Source organism: Kryptolebias marmoratus, linkage group LG6 (genome assembly GCF_001649575.2).
Source record: "Kryptolebias marmoratus isolate JLee-2015 linkage group LG6, ASM164957v2, whole genome shotgun sequence".
Lineage (NCBI taxonomy): Eukaryota > Metazoa > Chordata > Actinopteri > Cyprinodontiformes > Rivulidae > Kryptolebias > Kryptolebias marmoratus.
In genome coordinates, this window is record NC_051435.1 from 26,387,092 (window position 1) to 26,408,835 (window position 21,744).

General features: G+C 39.9%; 2 protein-coding genes across 13 annotated transcripts in view; one reads left to right on the forward strand and one right to left on the reverse strand.

Moving 5' to 3' along the window:
• Positions 1–8,943, forward strand: part of caska (calcium/calmodulin-dependent serine protein kinase a) — a 253,773-nt gene extending 244,830 nt beyond the window's left edge. For all 12 annotated transcript variants that reach the window (XM_017429054.3, XM_025008787.2, XM_017429055.3 and 9 more), the window contains 5 exons: positions 3,314–3,394; positions 3,471–3,551; positions 3,637–3,839; positions 3,913–3,996; positions 7,903–8,943. In XM_017429054.3, the coding sequence (XP_017284543.1) occupies positions 3,314–3,394; positions 3,471–3,551; positions 3,637–3,839; positions 3,913–3,996; positions 7,903–8,079 (626 nt within the window). In that variant the 3' untranslated portion in view covers positions 8,080–8,943. The remainder of the gene's footprint in view (positions 1–3,313; positions 3,395–3,470; positions 3,552–3,636; positions 3,840–3,912; positions 3,997–7,902) is intronic.
• Positions 8,944–11,638: 2,695 nt separating this feature from the next.
• On the reverse strand, positions 11,639–19,020 carry nyx (nyctalopin). Its single transcript, XM_017429041.3, has 5 exons — positions 18,781–19,020; positions 18,557–18,621; positions 15,158–15,453; positions 14,584–14,888; positions 11,639–13,861 (listed from the first exon to the last, which is right to left on the reverse strand). Exons 2-5 carry the CDS (start codon positions 18,576–18,578, stop codon positions 12,994–12,996), a joined length of 1,491 nt encoding a protein of 496 aa, XP_017284530.1. The 5' UTR covers positions 18,579–18,621; positions 18,781–19,020; the 3' UTR covers positions 11,639–12,993.
• Between the last annotated feature and the right edge of the window lie 2,724 nt (positions 19,021–21,744).

Below are 21,744 nucleotides of genomic sequence, written 5' to 3' on the forward strand. Positions count from 1 at the left end.
CTTTCAGCTTTTGTTCTTCTACCTTATGCAAATCTTCTACAAATCAGCTTCTGTTCCACTTTTTGCATCTTCATTAAACTTCAGCTGTTCAGCATATCTTCAGCCGCTTTCAGCAAAATCATTCAGCAAAAAAAGCATTCACACTGCATTTTCGCAGGAAATGCAACTTCTCTAGTTACCATTGATGTTTTACATGGCTTCTGATTTGCTCATTTTGTACAGGTAACCGTTGCATGGCACATGCACTCTGTATATAGTCCATAACAGACTCTGTGCACTCATTGTTATTAATCTGATGGTCTTGTACAACAGTATGGGGGTGGCACAATGCTACAGTGGTTTGACTTGAGATCCGCCTGGTAACTGGTAACTCCAAATTGTTCCTAGGTGTGAGTGGAAATGGTTTTTTGTCTCGTTTGTCTTTATGTGGTTCTGTGATGGACTTGTGACCTGTCCAGGGTGTGTCCCACCTCTCGTACAGTGATGCTGGAGATAGGCACCAGCTCCCCCACGACCTGGAAAGGAGAAGCGGGTAAAGAAAATGGATGGATGGATGGATGTACACCATGTCAGCCCCCCTGAATATGCTCCAGTCAGTGAGCCAGAGTCTGGTCTGATTTTGTAAGCCTGACTGTGTCTTAGCACAGTTTTGTATGTTGGAAAAAGCATAACAGAGATATGATGTGGTCGAGGAGTTTCTTTGTAAGCCTCTTTAACCCTCCTGTGGCATTCTTGTCAAATGGACCCAAAGTTATCAGGGCTTTTCTTCCTGTCTTCAGTTACGAGGGCTTCAGGAGAGTTCATGTTTGTGTACACCGTATCCAATGTGTTAGCTCCTCTGGTTGCAAAGTGAACGTACTGATTGCATATGGACTGAACAACTCTAAAGTTAGCATGATTGAAACCCTCAGCAACCACAATAAAACTGTCTGGATAAACTGTTTTAAGCTCATTAATAGCAAAAAACAATTCATTGAGAGCCTCCTTAGTGTTGGTGCTGGAAGGATTACAGTTTATACAGAAGCTATCAGAGCGGCAGTGAATTCTTGTGGCAGGTAGAAGGATGGGCATTTAACAATCATGTATTCCACCCGTTGTGAGCAGTGAGTTGTAATAATTACGCTCTTGCTGCACCACATATTATTGACATACACTTGCAATCTACCAGCTCTGGTCTTGTGGAGGTGTCCACAATGTCCCTTGTAATTTAAAAACTGTCATCCTGAGCATGATTCCTGCCTGATACAGTCAGATATTGTTCATGCAGTTTTAAGGAATGTCTTCGGTTCCTGTTGTGTTTGTGACAAAAGGTTTCGTTTTAATTGTGCAGCAAGGACAACTGAGACCTCATGCAAAAACAAATTCCTCACACATGCTGAACTTCATGAGCATGTTTGCACCAGAATGTAATTAGCGCTGTTTGTTGTGAGAATATGAAGCTGAGAAGAAGCAAATAGTGGGTGCAAATGATACACAAAAATGGAGCAAAACAGGTGCTGCTCAGTCCTTTGATGCACATCACAACTGCCTTTAGTGTCAGTAATGAAGTCCCTCCTAAATTAAAAAATAAACAGAATAAAATGGGATGAGGTTTCATTGGATTAAGAAAAACAAAGGAAAGATGTAGTGTTCGCTGTGTAAACTGTCTTTTCTAGTTCTTTATGGAAAGATGGTGTTTTGAAACCTGCTTTGAGATACCAACTAGATAATCCACCTTTGTTTGAATTATTGTTCTTCTTCTTCTTTCTCAACCAAAACAAGAACGTTTAAGTTCTTAATTGTCCACAAAGTCAACATTTGAGCCACTATTTAAGGTGACTTTTCTTTGTTGACCATTTAACTGAAACCAGAATGGTGTCTTTTATGTTTTGTTCATGAATTCTTACATATGCATCTTATTTTTGTGTGTTCATTTTTCATACAGTGTGCTGGATTCTGTTTGCAGTTCATTTTCATCTGACACTTCAAACTCTTTTGACATGATCCCTGTAGTCAGCCTCATCTCACACAACAGCTAACATCTCCTGTCAGTTGTGGGGGTGTGCTTCTGTAGCATCTGAATATTGACCATTGATAAGCGCTTATTTTTTACACCGTCTGCACAGTTAAAAAACCTTTGCTCTACATGTTGAATCTGTGTTGAGTATATGAGTGACAGACAGTGTTTCTTATGCATAAAGCTTAAATGTTTAATAACAATAAATAGATCCATGCAGCAGGAAGTGTTTGTTAAAACTTGAAGCACTGACTTTAGATTGTGTTTTCCTGAGCTGGAAACTAAAACCTTCCATCAGGCCCTTAAGGTTGACCTTTCACCCTTAGCAAATAATGTAAATTCAGTCCAAATATTGAGTTCAGATCGGTAGTTAGCAAATCTGTATTAACAGTCAGCACTGACTGTAAAAGAAGAAACAGCTAGGTTTATCTGTACAGCTTTAACATTAAATTGTGAATAACAAAGAAATAAAATAAATCAATAAAAACAGCTTCTCTAAAGAGATACTTCACAATTTTGTTTGTTCTGTAAACATGGCACCAGATTTGCTCAGATTGTACCTTTGCCAAATTGGACCCTGCTGTCAGCATGACAGTTGTTGTCATTTTGTACAAAGTAATTATATTTTGTACACACCAGTTAACATTTACCATCAACAGGGTGCAACCCTTACCATGTATCTGTATCCCCATATGCATACAACCCTGCACAGGATCAAGATTTGTTTTAATTTCATAGTCAACGTCATCATATATTATTGCCGTAGTGTGATTGTTTTTTTTAAACAAATATTTTAGGTACAGAAACATTTGTTAAAAGCTGTAATGCTTACTAACTTTGACAACAATTACCTGTCTCAGGCTTGTACATGCTCAGTTGCAGTGCATAAAATACCAGGTGATGGATGAATATAGTGGGGTTGTATAATAATTTGCGTTAGCCATTTTGTTTATCTTTGCTGACAGTTGAATAAAGATCCGTCTTTGCAACAAAAAGAGAAAAGTCTCAAATTCCTCCAACACAATCATCAGTCATGGTGTGGAAAAGGTACTTAAATAGATTAAAACATCAGTGTTGGGACAGTTGTCAAGGTGGGTACAAAACAGACAAAAGCATAGGTACAGAGTGGATGGAGATAAGTTTAAAGGTACATAAAAAAACTATGGGAACCAAAGCTGCAGAAGTACAAATTGACCTGAAACTTTTCCCATCACATAGCTACCAGTTGTGTTGCAGTTTATTCCTCTCTCAAGCTTCCTGCTTGCTCGTTGTCTGTCCTCATCCTCCTAATTTATTCATTTCCTCTCCCACCTTCAGTGTTTGATCAACTAGATCTCGTCACATACGAGGAGGTTGTGAAGCTTCCTGCCTTCAAGAGGAAAACACTTGTTTTGTTAGGTGAGTTACACCATGTGAGTGTAGCATGAAAAATCAATCAGGGATCCCACTAACTATCTGTATCTATTTTTGTCAGGTGCTCATGGAGTGGGCAGAAGACACATCAAGAACACACTCATAACCAAACACCCTGACAGATTCGCCTACCCCATCCCACGTAAGACACATGGTGGAGAGTCCTCACCACAGCGCTGCACGCTAGGAAGGAGAAAACCTAAAACCTGTGCTTCTCTGTCCTGCAGACACAACCAGACCTCCAAAGAAGGAAGAGGAGAATGGGAAAAACTACTACTTTGTTTCTCACGACCAGATGATGCAGGACATCAGCAATAATGAGTACCTGGAATACGGCAGCCATGAGGACGCCATGTACGGGACGCGGCTGGAGACCATTCGGAAGATCCACCAGGAGGGACTCGTTGCAATACTAGATGTTGAACCTCAGGTGTGTTTGAGAAAGAAATTCTGCTCGCTTTGTTTTCAGGGCCATTTTGATCTCTAACGTGAAATTGTTTTAGGCCCTGAAGGTCCTGCGAACAGCAGAGTTTGCCCCATATGTCATCTTTATTGCTGCACCAACTATCACATCAGGCATCAATGAGGTAGGAACACACTAAACAAAACTACGGAAAATATGGTGATATTTGTTTCATGAAAAGACCAAAACCAAGCATCTTCCTACCCTCACAGAGCTTGTTTGTCGTTAAAAATCATCACCTAAAGTTTCATTCAGTCCTACATATATTGTTACGCTGCTGCTAAAATAAATTTCTCACCAAATCAATAAATATGTTTTATACACAACTAAAAATGTCTTTCTGTTTATGTGAGAACTACAACCTGGTAAAGTCAGTAAGTTCTGTATAAATGTGTCCAATTTTTAAGGTTATTTTTTGTAAAAACAACCTCAGATAAACAGCACAAGACAAATTACATGGTTACTTTTTAATTAGCTCAAACTAGAATCCTTTGGTCTACAGAGGAGTTTATGATCAGTTCAATACCCAGGTCCTGTGGCTTCAAAAACAAGCCCAGATCAACAACCCTCCATTACTGTGCTGGACAGTTAAGACTCCAGCATACGCCATAAGTGGTCATGTGTTTGTGAGCCGTTTGTTTTCACACACACCTTTCATCGTCAACGAGACACTCGGATCAGAGCTCCCAGGAAGCTCCTCCCTCCTCCTACAGCGTTAAAACAGGTTTCTTCCCTCCAGCTTCTCAACTCTCCTGTCCTTTTACAGATGTTTGCTTCCCTTACTGCAACCAGACGGGTTTATTAAACCCACTGAGACAGAATAATGAGTGAATGAAAGGAACATGTCCTGACACTGCCCAGCTGAGGCGGACTTCCTCCCAGCTGCCACAGCCACGAAGAGCTAACACCGTCTCCACTCAGTCTTTTTACGTTCATAGGTTTACAGGTTTTGTTGGAACAGTTGAGAAGACGGCTGTATTTTCTAACAGCCTCAGTCAGCTGCTTCTGAGAGGAGCAGATGAAGCAAATTAACTCCATTAAACACGCCCACAACAACTGACCAATCACAGAATACTTGGCACAAACGCCTGTGTGAAACAGTTCGGACAGGGTCTTGTGTCACGAAGTGGCGGACAAGAACATAATTTTCATCACACAACCACATGAATGAGAGCTGTCTTTGTGACTTCTCATGGAGAATGACAACAGCTGAAGTGTGAGGTGTTTGTGCTGATATGCTGTGTTTGGTTTTTTTTCCATGCATAGCCCTGTATAGGACGCCAAATATCTCTACTTTGGACTCATTTGTCAAAACGGCAAGTTTCCAGAAGTTTCTTCTTTTTTTTTTAAATCAACTTAAACCCCAACATTTCTAAGCTCATTGCTTTTCTTTCCTTCTTGGTGTTGTTACCAAAATGCCCCAGAGCAGCAAAGTGACCTAACTCCTTCTTTTACAAAGGTGGTCACTGTCACACTGATTGATGATGATCACTGTATCAAGTGTGTTTGAGTAGCAGCATCTGGCTTCTACTTACCCACTTTATTTTTATGGAACCAGCAAATGCAGATTTGTTTCTGCACACACTGGTTCTGTATTTTGACTTGTTTTTTTTTTGGTTTGTTTGTTGTTGTTTTTTTTCAGCAAATAGTCTGCTGTAATTGTTTCTTAACATTTGTGGTTTTACCTATCTAATTTTAGTCCCTGAAGAACCAGAATTTTTTTATCCTAAAAATCTTACACTTTAAAACTCAGAACCTGTACTTATTGTTTTCACCTGAAAGTCTTGCAAACAATTTTAAGCAATGTTGATTTTTAATTTATCTAAGTTAAAACTGCATCTCATATGAGAGAATTCACAAATTCAAAAAAAGTATAATAAATTTAGCTTTTTCTCTTGATTTGTGTTTCTCTTTGAAATGAAAGAAAGTAGTGAAAAGGTTGTTTGTTCCACCGAAGCAAACCTCAAAAAAGGACCTTTAAATTGCTCGGTTAAGACATTCTCAGTTGTGTCATTTGGTTAAACTCTAACATGTTGGCACAGTGCAGTGTTGTGCATAAATCTGATCAGGTTGCTCCTGCAGTCTCTCTCATTTCTCTCTGCATTCCTTTCATTTTGCCGCCTGTGTGCATTTGTTTCTTTGACGCTCACCATAGACACCCAGGTGGTGTCGAACGCTGCCAGTAAGTAAGAGCTGACAAAACAGACAGTGTGAAGTAGTACTTTTAAAATCAGATTTGTGTCTGTGCATGTTGTTTTAAGCTCCTTGTTCCAAAGGTCAATAGTTACATCCCCCACCCCCCTAAATAGGTTCCAGTGCCAAACCAGAGCCAGAGCTCACTTAGCACCAGCTCTTTCTGTTTCCACCCCTGTAGGGTCTGGCTCTAGCACTGAAAAACTCCATGCTAACTCAGGGCCAGAGCAAAGACCCAACTGTTATCAGGATCAAGGGTCAGGCTATCAAAGATCAACAACCAATCAAACTGTTGTGAGTGCCATGTTTAAAAATGCTCAGTTACTCTGCTTAATTTAAGACAAACTATTAACTATCAACATAAATAAGAAGTAAAATTAGCTGTGGAATAAGATTAGCTCATTATCTTCCTGCAGTTTGTGTGTGGGTGTGTGATGTAGCACCAGGAAGCGAGTCAGTGCACCAGAGCTGCCTTCACAATCACTGTTAGCATTTGAGAATTCATAAACACTGTTTGAAGCACCATTTATAAACATTTTTGGCTATTTAATCTCATCACCTGGTGTTTGTGTCTAACTGCTTTTTGCAGCAGCATGTACATTGGAGATCAGTAATGAGCATTCACAGACAGCAAACAGTGCTTATAAAGTACATGGGTGATATACAGACCTCTGTTTGCAGGAATAATGACACAAAGTCTGTGATCTGTGGATATAAAGTGTCTCTTCAGAAACTGTCAGTTCGCCAGAGGGAGGAGCAATCCTTTACTGAAAGAAATGTTTATAGGGATGGTTCAATAAACTTTGAAGCAATGTTCTGTGAAATAGTTATCAGTAGTTAGTACCTTATCAGCCGTGACATCAGTCATGGAGTCAAGGGTTTGGAAAAAGAGGCAAAAGTCTTTGTCCATGCTAGGCCAACAAGTGCTGATTTTTCCAGCTTATAAAAAAACACCTGTGTGAAAGAAAGCTAATATTAAACCTCTACACTTTTGCATGTTTTTTTTTTAATTTAGTTGATTTTTTTTCTTCAACTGAAAATCGTCTGCATTGCTGTTTCGACTGTATATGTGCAGGGCAGAGATAGTGTGTATATGTTGATGGTCCACCTGATCAGAGCGTCTGGTCAGTCTAAATGTTTACTCAACTCCTGATACGTTCAACAGTATACATAAATATTAGTTCATGTGGCATTCTGTCACACCAATGTTGTCATTTTTGAGAAAAACTTTTTAAACCGTCATTTGGCTAGCATGGACAAAGTTTTGACTGATGTCAAAGATGGCAGTATACTAACTACTGAGAACTATTTGACAGAAAATTACTTAAAGGATGACTGGACTGTACCTTTAATGGGGCATAATGACATGACTCTGAGTTGGCTCTTCAGCTGTTTCTTAACTCCATCCAGGAAAGAACCAGCTCTGGCACCAGCCCTGGTCTGCACTGGGACATCTTTAGCAGAAAACCCTATTTGAGCTTTCCTTTTGTCATGTGGTTTTAAGACACAGGTGTCAAGCTCCATTCCTCGGGCACCGCTCTCCTGCATGTTTTAGACGTGTTCTTGCTTTAAAACACCTGGTTCAAATGGATGACTTGTTGCCATGCTGCTGGAGAACTTGATGATTTGGTGAGGAGCTAATTAAACCATTTGAAGCAGGTGTGTTGGAGCAGAAAAACCTAAAACCTCCAGGACAGCGGCCCTCGAGGTCTGGAGTTTGACACCCCTGTTTAAGACGCTGTGTTGGAGCCTCAATCCCTCTGTTGTTCTCTGCCTCCATAAGTGTCAAACCCTTGCTCATCCTCTCCCTCTCCTCCTCCTCCACATTCTTCTCCAGGATGAGTCACTCCAGCGGTTGCAGAGAGAGTCGGAAATCCTGCAGAAGACCTACTCTCACTACTTCGACATGACCATTATCAATAACGAGATCGACGAGACCATCAGGCACCTAGAGGAGGCTATGGACCAGGTGTGCACCACCAGTCAGTGGGTTCCTGTTTCCTGGGTCTACTGACCTTATCCACCCCCCTCCAGCAGCAGCACCTTGGCACACCCTCTAAACATGCCATTATGAAATTATGAAGATAAAAACACTAACTGGGATAAGAAATAAGAACTTGATCAGAAACCCCCTGAATGTGGTGTGAAAACGAACACAGCATTCACCCAAAAATCCCCTCGGAATGCAGCGGCACATGGCCCATGTCATAGTGGTATATAAAAACAAAGTTAACAAAAAGTGAATATTGTCATGTCTGTACTTGCTACAAGGCAACTTTTTTGTAGATGTTTGTTTTAAAGAGACAGTACTGTGTTCCCATCCTGTCATGTTGGTTGCACGCTTTAGTCCTGTTGGGTGTCGTAAACCACCTCCAGTCAGACATTGGCAGTGATATTCTCTCAGCAGACTGAAGTAAAAGCACACAAACACACTGCAGTGTCTTCTCCCTTGTAGGTGACATCAGCAGTCCTTGTTACTCATTCATCCAGTTCTTTTCTGAGCCGTTAATTCCTCTCATCCATATTGTTGTTAGTGTAGTTTTAAACCCACACACCAAGTACTGTCTCTTCTAAATGAATCCATAAGTATTTTAGAGATTTGAATCAGGTTATCATGCATGTAGAGTTTTCATCAGTCAGTCAGTGTTCCCCGTGTCCCTCTGTGAACCTTCATGAAAAAACACTCAAAAATTTAAAAAAAAAAAAAAAACATTCCGTTTTTTGGAAAAACTGAACTCAATTAAGAAAAGGGGGCAAAAAAAAAAACAATAACGGAGCTGGACATTGACTCCTATGCATATCCCTCGGGTTTCGAGTGACATTTCTAAAACCACAGATTTATAAAAAGATTGATCATGTAAGTGAGATGTATTTGTAAGAAAAAAAAAAACAAATCTAATAAAGGTCTTGATTTGTTTGCCTTTTTTTGTCATGAGCAAAAAACAAAGAATTTTACCTGAATTTTCATTTGTTATTTCAGACATGATGTCTTGGAGACCTTTTATTTTGAAATTGTAAGTGTCTGTGAGGCATGTTTCCTCTGATGTTCTGCATGGGGGACAGCTTTACGGGAGGCAATCACAGTCTACAACTGGTGGTGGGCGATAAACATGAAGGTTTTTTCAGCTTTCAGCTTTTTGCACACAGGTCAAGTCCTTCAAAATGAAGCCAGTTCAGCCTGTGACCTATTCCTGTGGCTTCGATATTCCAGGTGCTCACCTCTCTGTCAGGCATTTTGTGATTTTAATTAATGCAAGTGAGTGATTAGAGCAGAGCAGGTCCTGAACACTGGGTTTTACTCTGGCTGTATAATCCTACTGGGAAATAAAAAAGTGAGGCACTGCTGACAGAGGACAGCTGGACTCTGTTTGCTTCTGTCAAATTGAGATTTTAAACCTCAGAATAAAAAGATACATTAGCTCAGCAAAAACTACTTTACAATTAATTACTTGACTTCACCTGTTCCACTGGTATCTGCCTGTCCTATCAGGGAGGAAGAATTAATGAAAAACCTACTTTTCTAACCTGGTAGCACAAGTGTCTTTAATGAGAGCCAATGAACAACCTGAATATAACCAGCTGTAAATAGCTTTTTGAGAAGTTGGTGTGTGGAATTACAACTGCCATAGATTTATCCCAGCTTGTTCATTTTTAACAATTTATTAGAAACAATATGTTAAGCAGAAACATCCCAGGGATGAGACGGTTTCAAGTGGCAAAATCTGTCTGTCCTAAGATTGTAAGGCAATGTATTTTAAACAGGCTTATTATCAAGAAAGAACAAATTTTCACATCTGAATACATTCATATAGGAATGTCAAACCCTTTGTATTTACAGATAGGTGTATTATGTACATCCATTCTGTGTTGTGATCTAATGAGCTGGGTTGTAACACACAACTTGATAATTTAACTCAAGTTTTTAAGAATAAATAATTAACACTTTACAAGAAGGAGTAAAGTGATGTTCACTACAAAATAAAACCATCTGAGAAATATCGGACATGATCAAAAGTTTTCCCAGAGAGGTAAACTTAGTTTGACTAAGGGCAGATAATGCGGTAGTGGTGGTTTATCATTGTAGTAGCAGCACATCAGGGTCCTGGGTGGAGCGTGGGGCAGTGTTTTCTTGACAGGACAACACACAAGCATGGCTTGGTCATCAAGAATATGAAGCAGGACTGACCACATAAGCCTTATGGCTAAATTACAACTTCACCATACTCCCAATGTGCTGGCAGTGCTCTGAGGAAATGATTAATGCAATGACCAATCCACATTCTTCACATGCCAGTAAATACTGGGCCATGCTCAGCTGTTCTTTCTTCACCTTTTAGACATAAAACAAGAAGCACTTGCTCTCATCATAATCAGCTCTGTAGGACAAAACCGGAAAAAGAATGAATGCGGTCAAAGTTCTGTAACGACATGATTTGTGGTGGTAGTGTCATGCTAATGAGGCATACTCTTTTAAATGCATAGCTGCATCCTGATAAAATCTGAGAGAGCGGTTCCAAGATGGGCCCGGGGTGTCATGCAGTTATGGATGTACATGAAAGCATCATTGTGGAAACATGTTCATCTATCCGTTTATTTTCTGCTATTTATCCATGGTCTGGTTGCAGAGACAACACATTTAGAAAAGAAACCCAGGCACAACTCTTTGGCTCCTCCTGGGGGATCCCAAGACATTCCCATGCCAGAAAGAACACAGAATTCCTCCAGCTGGGTTTGCCCCATGGTTTCCTACCAGGAAAACAACCAGAATAAGGCATCCTAATCAGATGCCTGAAGCATTTTATCTGACTCCTTTCAATGCAAAGGAGCAGCTGCCCTACTCTGAGCATCTTATCTCCAAGGCTGAACCCAGCTACCTTAAGGAGGAAGCTTATTTCAGTCCCTGTATTCAAAGTTTCGTTCTTTCGGTCATGATCCACACCTCATGAGTCATGACAATAGGTGAGGGTTGGAATGTAGACGGACCAGTAAATCAAGAGCTCTGGTTTTAGGTTCAGCTCCTTCTTCACCACAACAGACCAGAGCAACGCCCTCATTACTGCAGACAAGGCCCTGATCCATTCATCCATTTCCCACTCCATTCTATCATCATAGACAAGACTCTATGATACTTAAACTTGAAGGAGACACTCATTACAGATCTGGTCCACCTATATCTAGTTGAGAACCATTGCCTCAGACCTAAAATGCTAAAATGCTTTCAAATTGGATATTTATACCAAAGCTCTTCCCAATAATAAACATATTACTTTGAATTGTTTTCAAAACAGGAAACTCCTAAGGACACATCAGCTATAAATTCTTAGGTTTTGCTAGCAGTAGCTCAGAGCGCACATCTATTATCTACTCTGTGACCCATATGAATGTTCTCTGTTACATTTTAGCAGCAGTGCTGGATAAAAGCAGCTGCATGAGAGGGATGAGGCGGAGCTTTTCCTAACCCTCCCCAGTAGTCTAAATCCCAACCTAATCCCACATTAATGGGCCAACAGGGCGGCCCGCAGATTAACTGGAGTTCACCTCTAAAACGGGTCAACTCCTCAACCAAGGCTGAAAGGAGTCAGTGAGCTGGCACGTCACAGGTTCAACAGCAATCTTTTTATTTAGAAAAATATATTATGTGACCAGAGTGTCTAAAAAGAACAGTGAAAACTGATTCACCAGGGTAAAAAGAAAGCAGTGGTTTTATCTTTAGGCTCTGCAAGCCACACCATGCAGAACAAACAACACAGTTTCTGCCTCAGTCTACATGCTGACATGTGACAGTTAAACGTTATCAGTTCTAAATCAGTTCAGACATTGCAGCCTAGAGTACTGGGAAGGTCCCTCCTTCAGAGACAGAGCTGCATGCGATAAGAAGATTAAAGCTGCTGGGCCAACATTTAGAGCAGAAGGAAGAGCGGTGAGCAGAAAGGACATCTGTTCAGGAGAGAACTACAGGGCTCTTATCTCCTCTAACTAGAGACAGATGTGAATAAGTTTACAAAAAAACACTCAATATACATGTAATGCTGTAAAGATGACATAATAATAGCTGAAATGATGCAAAAACAAAAATGATGTCCATATGCATGTTTACATCCATCTGTCATTGTATAGATAATTCTGCAACCTTAAAGATTTGGCATGTCTAAGGACATGTTCTGAAACAACTTGTGTAAATAGATAATGCAAATATACCAAATATTAGCTCAGTATCTGTAAAATTGACTAAGTTATAGCCCTTTTTGTATTGATTAAAAGTTAATCAGTCGTAGGCGTACATGCAGTGATTCTTTTCTTAGAGTTTTATTCAAATCTGTGCAGTGGTTCATGAGATATTTCGCTAACTGGGTTGACTCCAACAGAACTAGGAGAGCGTAAACCTCAGGCATAGGATCATCAACAAATAGTCCAATCCAAATCATGATTTGAATGGCCACCAACATTGAATCACTGGTGTCTTGTGACAACCCCAACATTTACTGAAAATTTCATCAAAATCTGTCCTTAAGACACTACAAAAACATAACCTGCTTGGTGGAGGACACAGACCTTGCACAATAAGTAGCACTTGGATTGTCTGTTTTGAATGACTCTCAGCTACTGCCACATCAAATGTTAACTCAACACCTTTAAAATCTGCTGAATAATAGCCATTTTTCTCTTTGCTAAGGTCAGTTGACTTATGAATTATGTTGACGTAATCAATTGTAGATGCACATGCAAAGATTATTTTCTCAAAGGTTCATTATAATCTGTGCAGCGGTTCATGAGATATTTTGCTAACAGACAGACAAAAAACAATCATCTGCCTTCTCTTTTTGAAGCAGCCATGAGTATGTACTTTTGGCAGCACATACTCACACAGGTAAAACATTCTTTCAGACTTCCTTGGAAAAATAAAACCACCTTTCATCTTATGTGCAACTTAAAGAAAATGAACTCCATGTCGGATTTGTTTTGCGGCTCTTGTGCAGAACAGGCAGGCGTTAGTATCTGACGGGCCAAATAAACCAGATACGAGCCACATTGCAGTGAAGCAGAGCAGTGAGTGGCTGGCCCGGGCCTGTTGCCCCCCAGCCCCCACGGACAGCTGCCCCTCCTCCGGCTCCAGCACGGTCCCGTTGCGGAGGCTCTCCGTCCCGTTCCCCGGCTCCTCTCTGAGCTCCTGCTGGAGCAGCTTGGAGATGAGGCTGTTGAAGCGGTTCTGTGTGGTCGGGACCGTCTCTGAGGAGAGCGTGGTCAGGTTAAGATCTGCGGGGTCCACACACGTGCCGTTTACGTTGGCGAAGACTACCTGGCTTAGGTCCAGTCCAGCAACAGAGGAAGGCGAGGCACAGGGAATGTCCCGCACCAGTTTGTAATTTTCCATCCACTGCTTCAGCCACTCCAGGGAGCAGACACACTCCCAGGGGTTCCTGAAGAGGTACAAGTGAGCCAGGAAGTAGATGGGCTGGAACACACTGAAGGGCAGCAGGGTCAGATTGTTGCTGTTCAGGTGGAGCGTGATCAGGCTGGTCAGGTTCTCAAAGGCGCCGTCCTCGATGCTCAGCAGCTGATTCCTGTCCAGGTACAGGACCTCCAGCTCAACCAAGTCACTGAACCAGGTCTTGGACACATTGGTCAACTGGTTGCCACCGAGATTAAGCATCTTGAGCCGGCTGAGGCCTTTGAAGGCGAGCCTAGGCAGATCTGACAGCAAGTTGTCGTTGAGGTAGAAGTTCTCCAGGCGCAGGAGGTCCTGGAAGGAGTTATCGTGGATCACATTGATGCGATTCTCCTGGAGATTCAGGTACCTGAGATGAACAGCGAGGGGAATTCTCATTTTTCACTCAGGAGCAAAGCTGGTGTCAGGAAAATAAAAGCGTGGCTAACAGGATGAAGGTGAGCTGTGTTTGACACGTTTCTTTTGATGATAAACTGGTGAAGAAAACCTAAATGCAAGCACTTCATTTAATCTTTTTACAAAACAATTCTCTAAAACAAATTTTAAACATACTGTAAGTGTGTTGTACCATCTGAAGAACACATTCTTCGTGCCTTACTTTCCCGTCCTCTGAAGAGATTTTAACTCTACAGCTGTAACAGTCTGGATGACATTAAACTAAATGAATAGATTTATTACTGAACTCTGAAAGTGGGTATGTTTGCCTTGAGTTTTGCCCCACAGATTGTACATGAATTACTGTAAAAATCTACTAAAACAAAACCGATTTACTTGCAGAAATACTGCAGTGAACAATGTTTCTCACAGATCAGTCAATCAAATGTTAGAATTGTTTTCTTTGATTATTTTTCTACTGGGAATAATAATTTAAATGAACAATTTTGCGATATACAGCTTGTTTTTCTTGTAAGCGGGCTGCTATTATTAGTATGTATTGATTGTAAATGAAAGTTTTGGCCCAGCTCAGACATTTGTAACTTCAGTCATTGTAAGACTGAATTATTTAGCCCCTATTAGACTCTGTAGGACCTGATGGTGACCCGTTTGTGTTCCATTCAGCCCAGGACTCACTTGAGACTTGTCAGGCCCAGCAGGGAGTTGTAGGCCACTGCCTCTATTTTGTTCCTCTCCAGGTATATGTGGGTCAGGTTCTCCATGCCTCTGACAGCCCCAGGGATCCTCCGGAAGTTGTTCTGGAAGCACAGCAGCTCTTTTAGCGCGGTCTGCTCGATGAAGATGCGGTCAGGGATGCTGAAGAGGTTACAGTCGGACAGGTCCAGCCGCAGCAGCTTCTTCAGCCCTGTGAACGTTCGTGTGTGGAGGTAGCTGATGTACTCGTTGTGAGCCATTTTCAGTTCCAGCAGGTTGGAAAGACCCTGTGGAACAGAGGTCAGAATGAGGGTTAAAAAGCAGAGCTAAATGTTTTCCTGTAAATTATATCTCAAATTATTATTTAGTCTTCTCTTGTCCTAAAAAAAAAGAAAAGTGTAAAACTGGAAAGTGGAGTGTGCATATGTATTTAGCCCCTTTTATTTTGAAGCCTCAATCATTACCTTCAAAAGTCACATGATCGGCAGTTTCTTGAGCAAATGCAGAAAATGTGATCACAACTGAACAAAAACCTTGAACACGTGACTGGACAGACCTTGAAAGCTCCAGGGGTAATGAAAGAGATGTTGTTGTGGTCCAGGGAGAGAGATCTGACTGAGGGCAGAGTACCGAAGGCTCTCTCTGACAGGAACCGGAGTCGGTTCTTCTCCAGGTTGATGGAAGAAGCCTCGCAGGGAAACTCTTTGGGCATGTCAGCCATGCCGGAGCGGTCACAGAGCACGCTGCAGTTCCTCTCCTGGGTGCAGGTGCAGGCCGGCGGACAGGCCCGGACACACGCCCACCGTGCCAACAGCGCCTGAGGCAGCAGGGACAGCAGGGACAGCACAGACACTGCAGAGAGGACAGGAGGAAGCATGAGTCTGACAGAAACAGCAGCACCAGGATCACTGTCAGTACTCTGATTACTCATGTTGGAACTTTATGTATGCAGCTACATTTATCAATATGTTTTTACATCTTTGGACAAGATGAAATTATTATAAAGAGGGGAAAAACAATTTGTTTATCACCTCTTGATAAAATTTAACCTCATAATTATGCTTTTGTGAGTCTTTACTGTAGATGTGGAAAATTAAGAACCTCATTTTAAAATAATAAACCACATATTTGCATCCTAGTAAAAGAGATTTATTTGACTGAAACCTTTTTTTTTACTTAAACCTTTATTAACCTTTTATAACAGACAAGCTTTTAATTCTCATTTTCAGTTTTTGCTGTTTTTTCAGAATGCCTGATTCCAAAAACTCCTCGCAGAGTGATATGTTTGTAAAACTCCACTTTGTGTTTTCTTCCTCTCAGCAGTTTGCTGTAAATGTGGTTAAATGTTTACGTTTCTGGATTTCAGAGAAAGACCATGCTGTGGGGCTGGAAGTTAAATGATCAGACTAACCAACTACTGATTGTTACCTTTGTTCCTTGTCTCAAAAATATATTTTTCACATTGTTGAAAACTGGACAAGAGAACTGCTACAATGACCTTTTCCTGTTGTGGTTCTAAATGTAAATATTCCTTTGTGCCACATATGACGCCTGGCCTAAAGAGAACTTCAGATTTTAGTGGTATTGATTGCTGTCTTTAATCTTGGTGGAACACTTCATATTTTGGTCTCTGGGAGCTTCTCTCTGCAGCCATAAAAGCCTCATTACAAACCAAGTATTTAATTTATTACTTTCTCTTTTATTTACTGTAAGTGCTAAAGCGTGTGTGGAACTAAAAATATTAATTCTATTGAAATTTAACAACTGATTTGGGACCAGATCTGGGCCGCTGTCCACCATCAAATTCAAAGCTAGTATCCCAGTCTAATTCAACAAAATCAGATATTTTAATGCAGAAAGGCAATGTCTTCATATCAGAATGCAGGCTCTTACTATTATATGCTTAGACGGTTGTGCACGCTACATGTTTCTGTTTTTAATCTAAGAAAAATAAATAAAAGCGTCACCTACAATTTTCAGGTTAGGGCTGTTTAGGTTTTTCTGCTTACCAAGGTAAAATTCCTAAATGGAGGGATGTTTTAGGTTCAAATGTCCTTTTAGAAACACAGAAAATAAGAACAGGAACACAGCTTACTGAAAGCTCAGCACAGCTAGCAGGATTTAATTCCTGCCAATCTGCCGGGGACGATTTTGTGATTGTGAAGAGCTTGTATGAGAGTAAGAAAAATCTAAATGCTTTTATTATGATAAAGATTGATTTGAACTGCTCAGTGCAGGCCTTTCAGACTGGAGTTCATAGTCGTCTGTGCTGAAAAAATGGACCATATCCTTTATAGCACAGAATGAATGAACAGACTAATCTGAGATATGAGCAATATTTCTCATTACTGAATGACTTTTTACATAATGAATTATGTACTTTCAGTTTGGTTATATTTTTTATTTTCTAGTATCTAATAAATTCAGATTAGTCTGATTACCAAACCATTATCAAAAGTTATATATTAATTAGGTTCAAAATCAACTAAAATGACTTGCGACAAATCTAACCTGCAGAAACATGCAAAAAAATGAATTTCAAAAAAACTTTAAACTCAGTTTATTTTTATAGCGTCAGCTCACAACAAACTTCCTGTGTAGCACAGTTCCTTCTGGAGTAACCTAAAGACACATTTATTTGAATGAGTGATGTTGACTGACAGGTAAATAGTTATTTTTGTCAGCTGCCAGAGAAATGATGACATTATTAAAAGATTTTCAACTTTAGTGTGGTTCTCTATTAAAAAGAGCCAAGTCTGTGTGTCTTTCTGTTGGCAAATTATCTCATGAACCACTGGATGGATTTTAATGAAACTTTCAGAAAGTAACCACTGGATGACCATGTACAACTGTTTCACTTTTAGAGTTCATCCAATTCAAGTTAGCTGCCACAGCTTGTTGAACTTAGCAAACATAAAAAAGGGCTATAACTCAGTGAATTTTACAGAAATTGAAGTAAAATTTGATGACTGAGCTCCAACACATATTGCTAACAGATGGTTCAAGATCTTTGTTTAAAACTTAAGCATTAACTTTTGGAGACATCTCTGTTTTTATTTTAGCAAAATGACTGGATTTTAACCCTCTCAAGGCAGACGTTGCAGATTTGCAACAGAAATTGCTACTTACCTAATTACTCCACATTCATATTTCATGAGCTTTTTTTTACTCAGATGATAATTTCCCCAAATATCTGATTTTTCCTGTTACTAAAACTTAATTTGAGCCTGAGAGGGTTAATGAAACTTTCAGAATGTAATCATTGGATGTACATCTACAACTAACTAACTTTGGAAGTCAACCAGTCTTAAGATGGCTGCCACAACTAACTGACCTTACAAAAACATGAAAATGTCTATAATTAAACATATTTTACAGATGTTGAGCTAAGATTTGGTGTGGTAGTTGCTGATAGTGATTCAGAACACATACTCTGAGGGTAAGATCTCACATAAAATTGTTTTCAAGGTTGATCAAAATGGCTGTTTTTTATCAAATAAAGTAAAAAAATATTTACATGAAAGGTTTCTACAGGTTCAAACTTGATTAATACAATTGTTGAGATGACTTCGGAGTAAATGCAAACATGCAAAATACAACAAATGCAATTTATATTAAATATAGCATAAATTTAGAACAAACGTCCCATGTAGCACAGCTCCTCCATCACCCATGTAAATTTATTTTGCCACAGCTGAAGGCACTAAAAAGGTGAATGAGGGATGTTGATTGACAGGCTGAAAGTTAAATAGCTGTTTTTTCAGCTGCCAGAGAATAATGCTGACATTTACTTATTGTTTTAATTGAGACTTCACCTTCATTCTGGTTCTCTGAAAAAAAAAACTCCGATGGAGAAAATATATAAATACTGTATATGTATGTATTCTTTTGTTTGTTTGTTTCTTTCAGAGAGAAAAATAAAGAAGCAGTTGTAAGGATAAAAAGTGAACCTGACCGGTAAGAATGATGACAGTCATTACTGTAGGCTCTCATCTGGAACATGCCAAGATTAATGCAGGTCTGAAAATGGCACAAGAAGAGCACAGAAGCACTTTAAGTATTGGCTGTTGCAAATTCTAAACATTTATAATAAAAGTGTGGTTGATATAAACATAGCTACTGCTACATTAGTTATTATTTTAATAAGGAAGTCAGAAATGGAGAGATGAGGTAACATACCTGTAGCTTTTTCCACACAGTTGCAGCCATGTGTGTTAAAAGTCACTATCCACATATGCACGCATGCTTCCATTCTGTCCATCCCATCAGTCCACACAGGGTACCTTCTATGTGAACATCAAGGATCCTTCTGCCTGAAATGCTCCTCCAGCAAAGCATTGGCTGGATGTGCTTCATCCTCCCCAATTCACTGGTTGTGTGTGTCTGCATTAATGATGGGACACACAAACACACCAAAAAGCTATCTCTTAATGGCAGTCAAATCCCCTGGATGGAGTGATGGAAGGAGGGATGGGGATGGAGATGGCAGGATTACAGAAGCAAAGTGAAGCTCTCGTTACAAACCACAGAAATAGACGTGACTTACAAACACACACGCACACATGCACACACACACAACACACTATGTACACTCTCAAAGAGAGCACAAAGTTAAAGGTAAGGCTTGTGAGAAACACAAATGTTGAAACAGAAGGAGAGATAAGTACACCTACAGTAGTGCAATCAATACAGTTTGTTCGTTTTTTATTCTGTATGAACTGCTGTCTTTCTCTCCAGCTTAGTCCACCCGACTTTACTGGTCTTAAAACCTTCTTTTCACGTGACACAGAAATGATATACACATCGGATATCCCTGACACAGTGGTTATGAAACCTTAGCACACACTGGCCTCTCAAGAGTAGCAAAACCCTCCCAAAATCTGAAGTGAATTATTAGTATTATTTTTTTAACTTTGACATAAACCATGTAATGTTTTCACATAAATGTTCAATATAGTCACTATCTGTAGAGGCATAAAATACAGCTCAGGGTTCTTTATCAGCTTACAGTTCTGCACGTGTTTCCCAACATGTATCATATTAGCATCAAATCAAACCAGTCAAATACAGCTCTTTAAGATCGAAACAGCACACCACAGGTCTCCAGCCTGCAACTTAGGGGCTACATGCAGCTCTTTGGGCCCTCTCCATCCTCTCCAGTGGTTCAGGCACTATATGTCCTTCATTTTATTACAAGTGGTTACCTCTGATTGAGAGAATTAAATGCGCATCCCAAAACGTTTTGTGACTGAATGTTAATTACTTGCTCTGTATGCAGATACATAAATGGTAATGGTAAATGGACTGTACTCATACAGCACCTTTTTAGCCACTCAAAGGGCTTTACAACACTATCTGTGCCCTCATTTACCCAACCACACACACACACATTCATACAGCACCAAATCTCTACAAAACACTCAATGGAGACTCATCAGTGCTTTCTGAACTCCATTCATACACCGATGGGGCACACAATGGGTTCAGGGACACTAGGAATCGAACCTCCAACTCCCTGATTGCTCTGACCACTGAGCCACAGCCAGCCAAGTGGCACACAACTGGGCATCAGCAGGTCTGCTGATGTTTCTGTAAAATGGACATATGTTCCGTATATGTTATTATTTTAACACAGTTTAGAACCATTTGAGTCACATTTTTACAGTTACAGTATCTCTTGATGACAGAAGGGAGAAATATAAGGCAATGATTAGTGGTGCCAGATTGAAGATTTGAACCCATAAAAATCCTCCCCAGTAAAGCAGTGCACTGACAGCCATCAGCTGTTTTACATACTGTATCTTCACTGTAAAATGAACATCCAAGCTGGTCAGAGTGTTGTTCTGTGACTGACAGCAAATTCAATCAGCTCTAAAGTAATCACAACAAACTAAAGAGAAACTCCTCAGCACACTGCCCTGCTGCACTTTGACTAAAATCCTGACAAGACTACATTTTTACTGAGGTTTCTGATAATCCCTTCATTTATTGTTTTAGCCAAAAAACAAGTAATGATGTAATAATGTTATAGTAGCTGAGCAGACAAGATATCCAGGTAATAACTCTGCTGTTTATGTCAGGTCACGTCAGTTCAGTCGGAAGTCCCACAGTGGGGCTCAGGACGGATTGTGTTCATACTACCAAAAACCAAAAAGGGCTCTAGACCACCTCTGACGGTAATCTTAGTGAAAATTTTTTCAGTGCCCACTGACACCATTCACACTGCTATTTAGCATTACCTGAATGCAATTCAGATTGTATCTTTGACCCCCCCACCCCAAAAAAAAAAAAAAACAAGAAAATTTATATTTTTATTACAAGATAACCAGAACAGGTAGAAGTTGTAGTTCTCCTGTCCAATATACAGTATGTGAAAAGTTTCTGTGACAGAATAATTCAGTTTGTGCTAGTAGTTTGTTTAGGCACTTTATTTATATATCTTTTAGCCAGTGTGATTGTTTTATAAAAATATACTAGAAATTTAAACTTTTTTACATTGAGGTATGCTGCTAAGAGGGAAATAAAGTGAGGAAATAAAGTGAGGTTTTGCACACATATACCATTATGTTACAGTCATAGACACCTTAATTATGTTATAAAATGGTTAAAGTGAGATTTGTCTTTGATAAAAGCTTCAAATTTGAAGTAAAATACTGCAACTTCTTTTATTAGAGGGGATTCAGTACAGCACACAAATCCAACAAACTGTTTTAATTAAAATACTTTCAATAAACGACAAATAAAACATTTGATGTCATTTTTATCAGTCTTTTATTGAAAGTATTTGAACTGTTTCCTTCCTTTGTTAGTTCGGTGGTCTCTCTGTAAAAGATAAGAACAGCCTTCAGAACATTGTCAAGGTTTGCTCCAAAATAATGCGGTTCCAGCAGAGGGGACCTGCAGTCCTTGTGGGAGAGGTTAAAGTAGGGAGACCACCTCCGCCTTCTGGATTTATACTGATGCCTTCAGGTCGCTGCTTCATGGCGCCATGCAGGACGACAGACTATCTTACTCCTTAATTCCTTCTGCCATTTCAATTTCATCACAGGGTGTATCAAAGTAGAAAAATGTTTGTCTTTTCCCTTTAACATATTAAAAGAAGCAGTTCACACTTACAGTACATAGAGCCTGGTGCTATTTGTT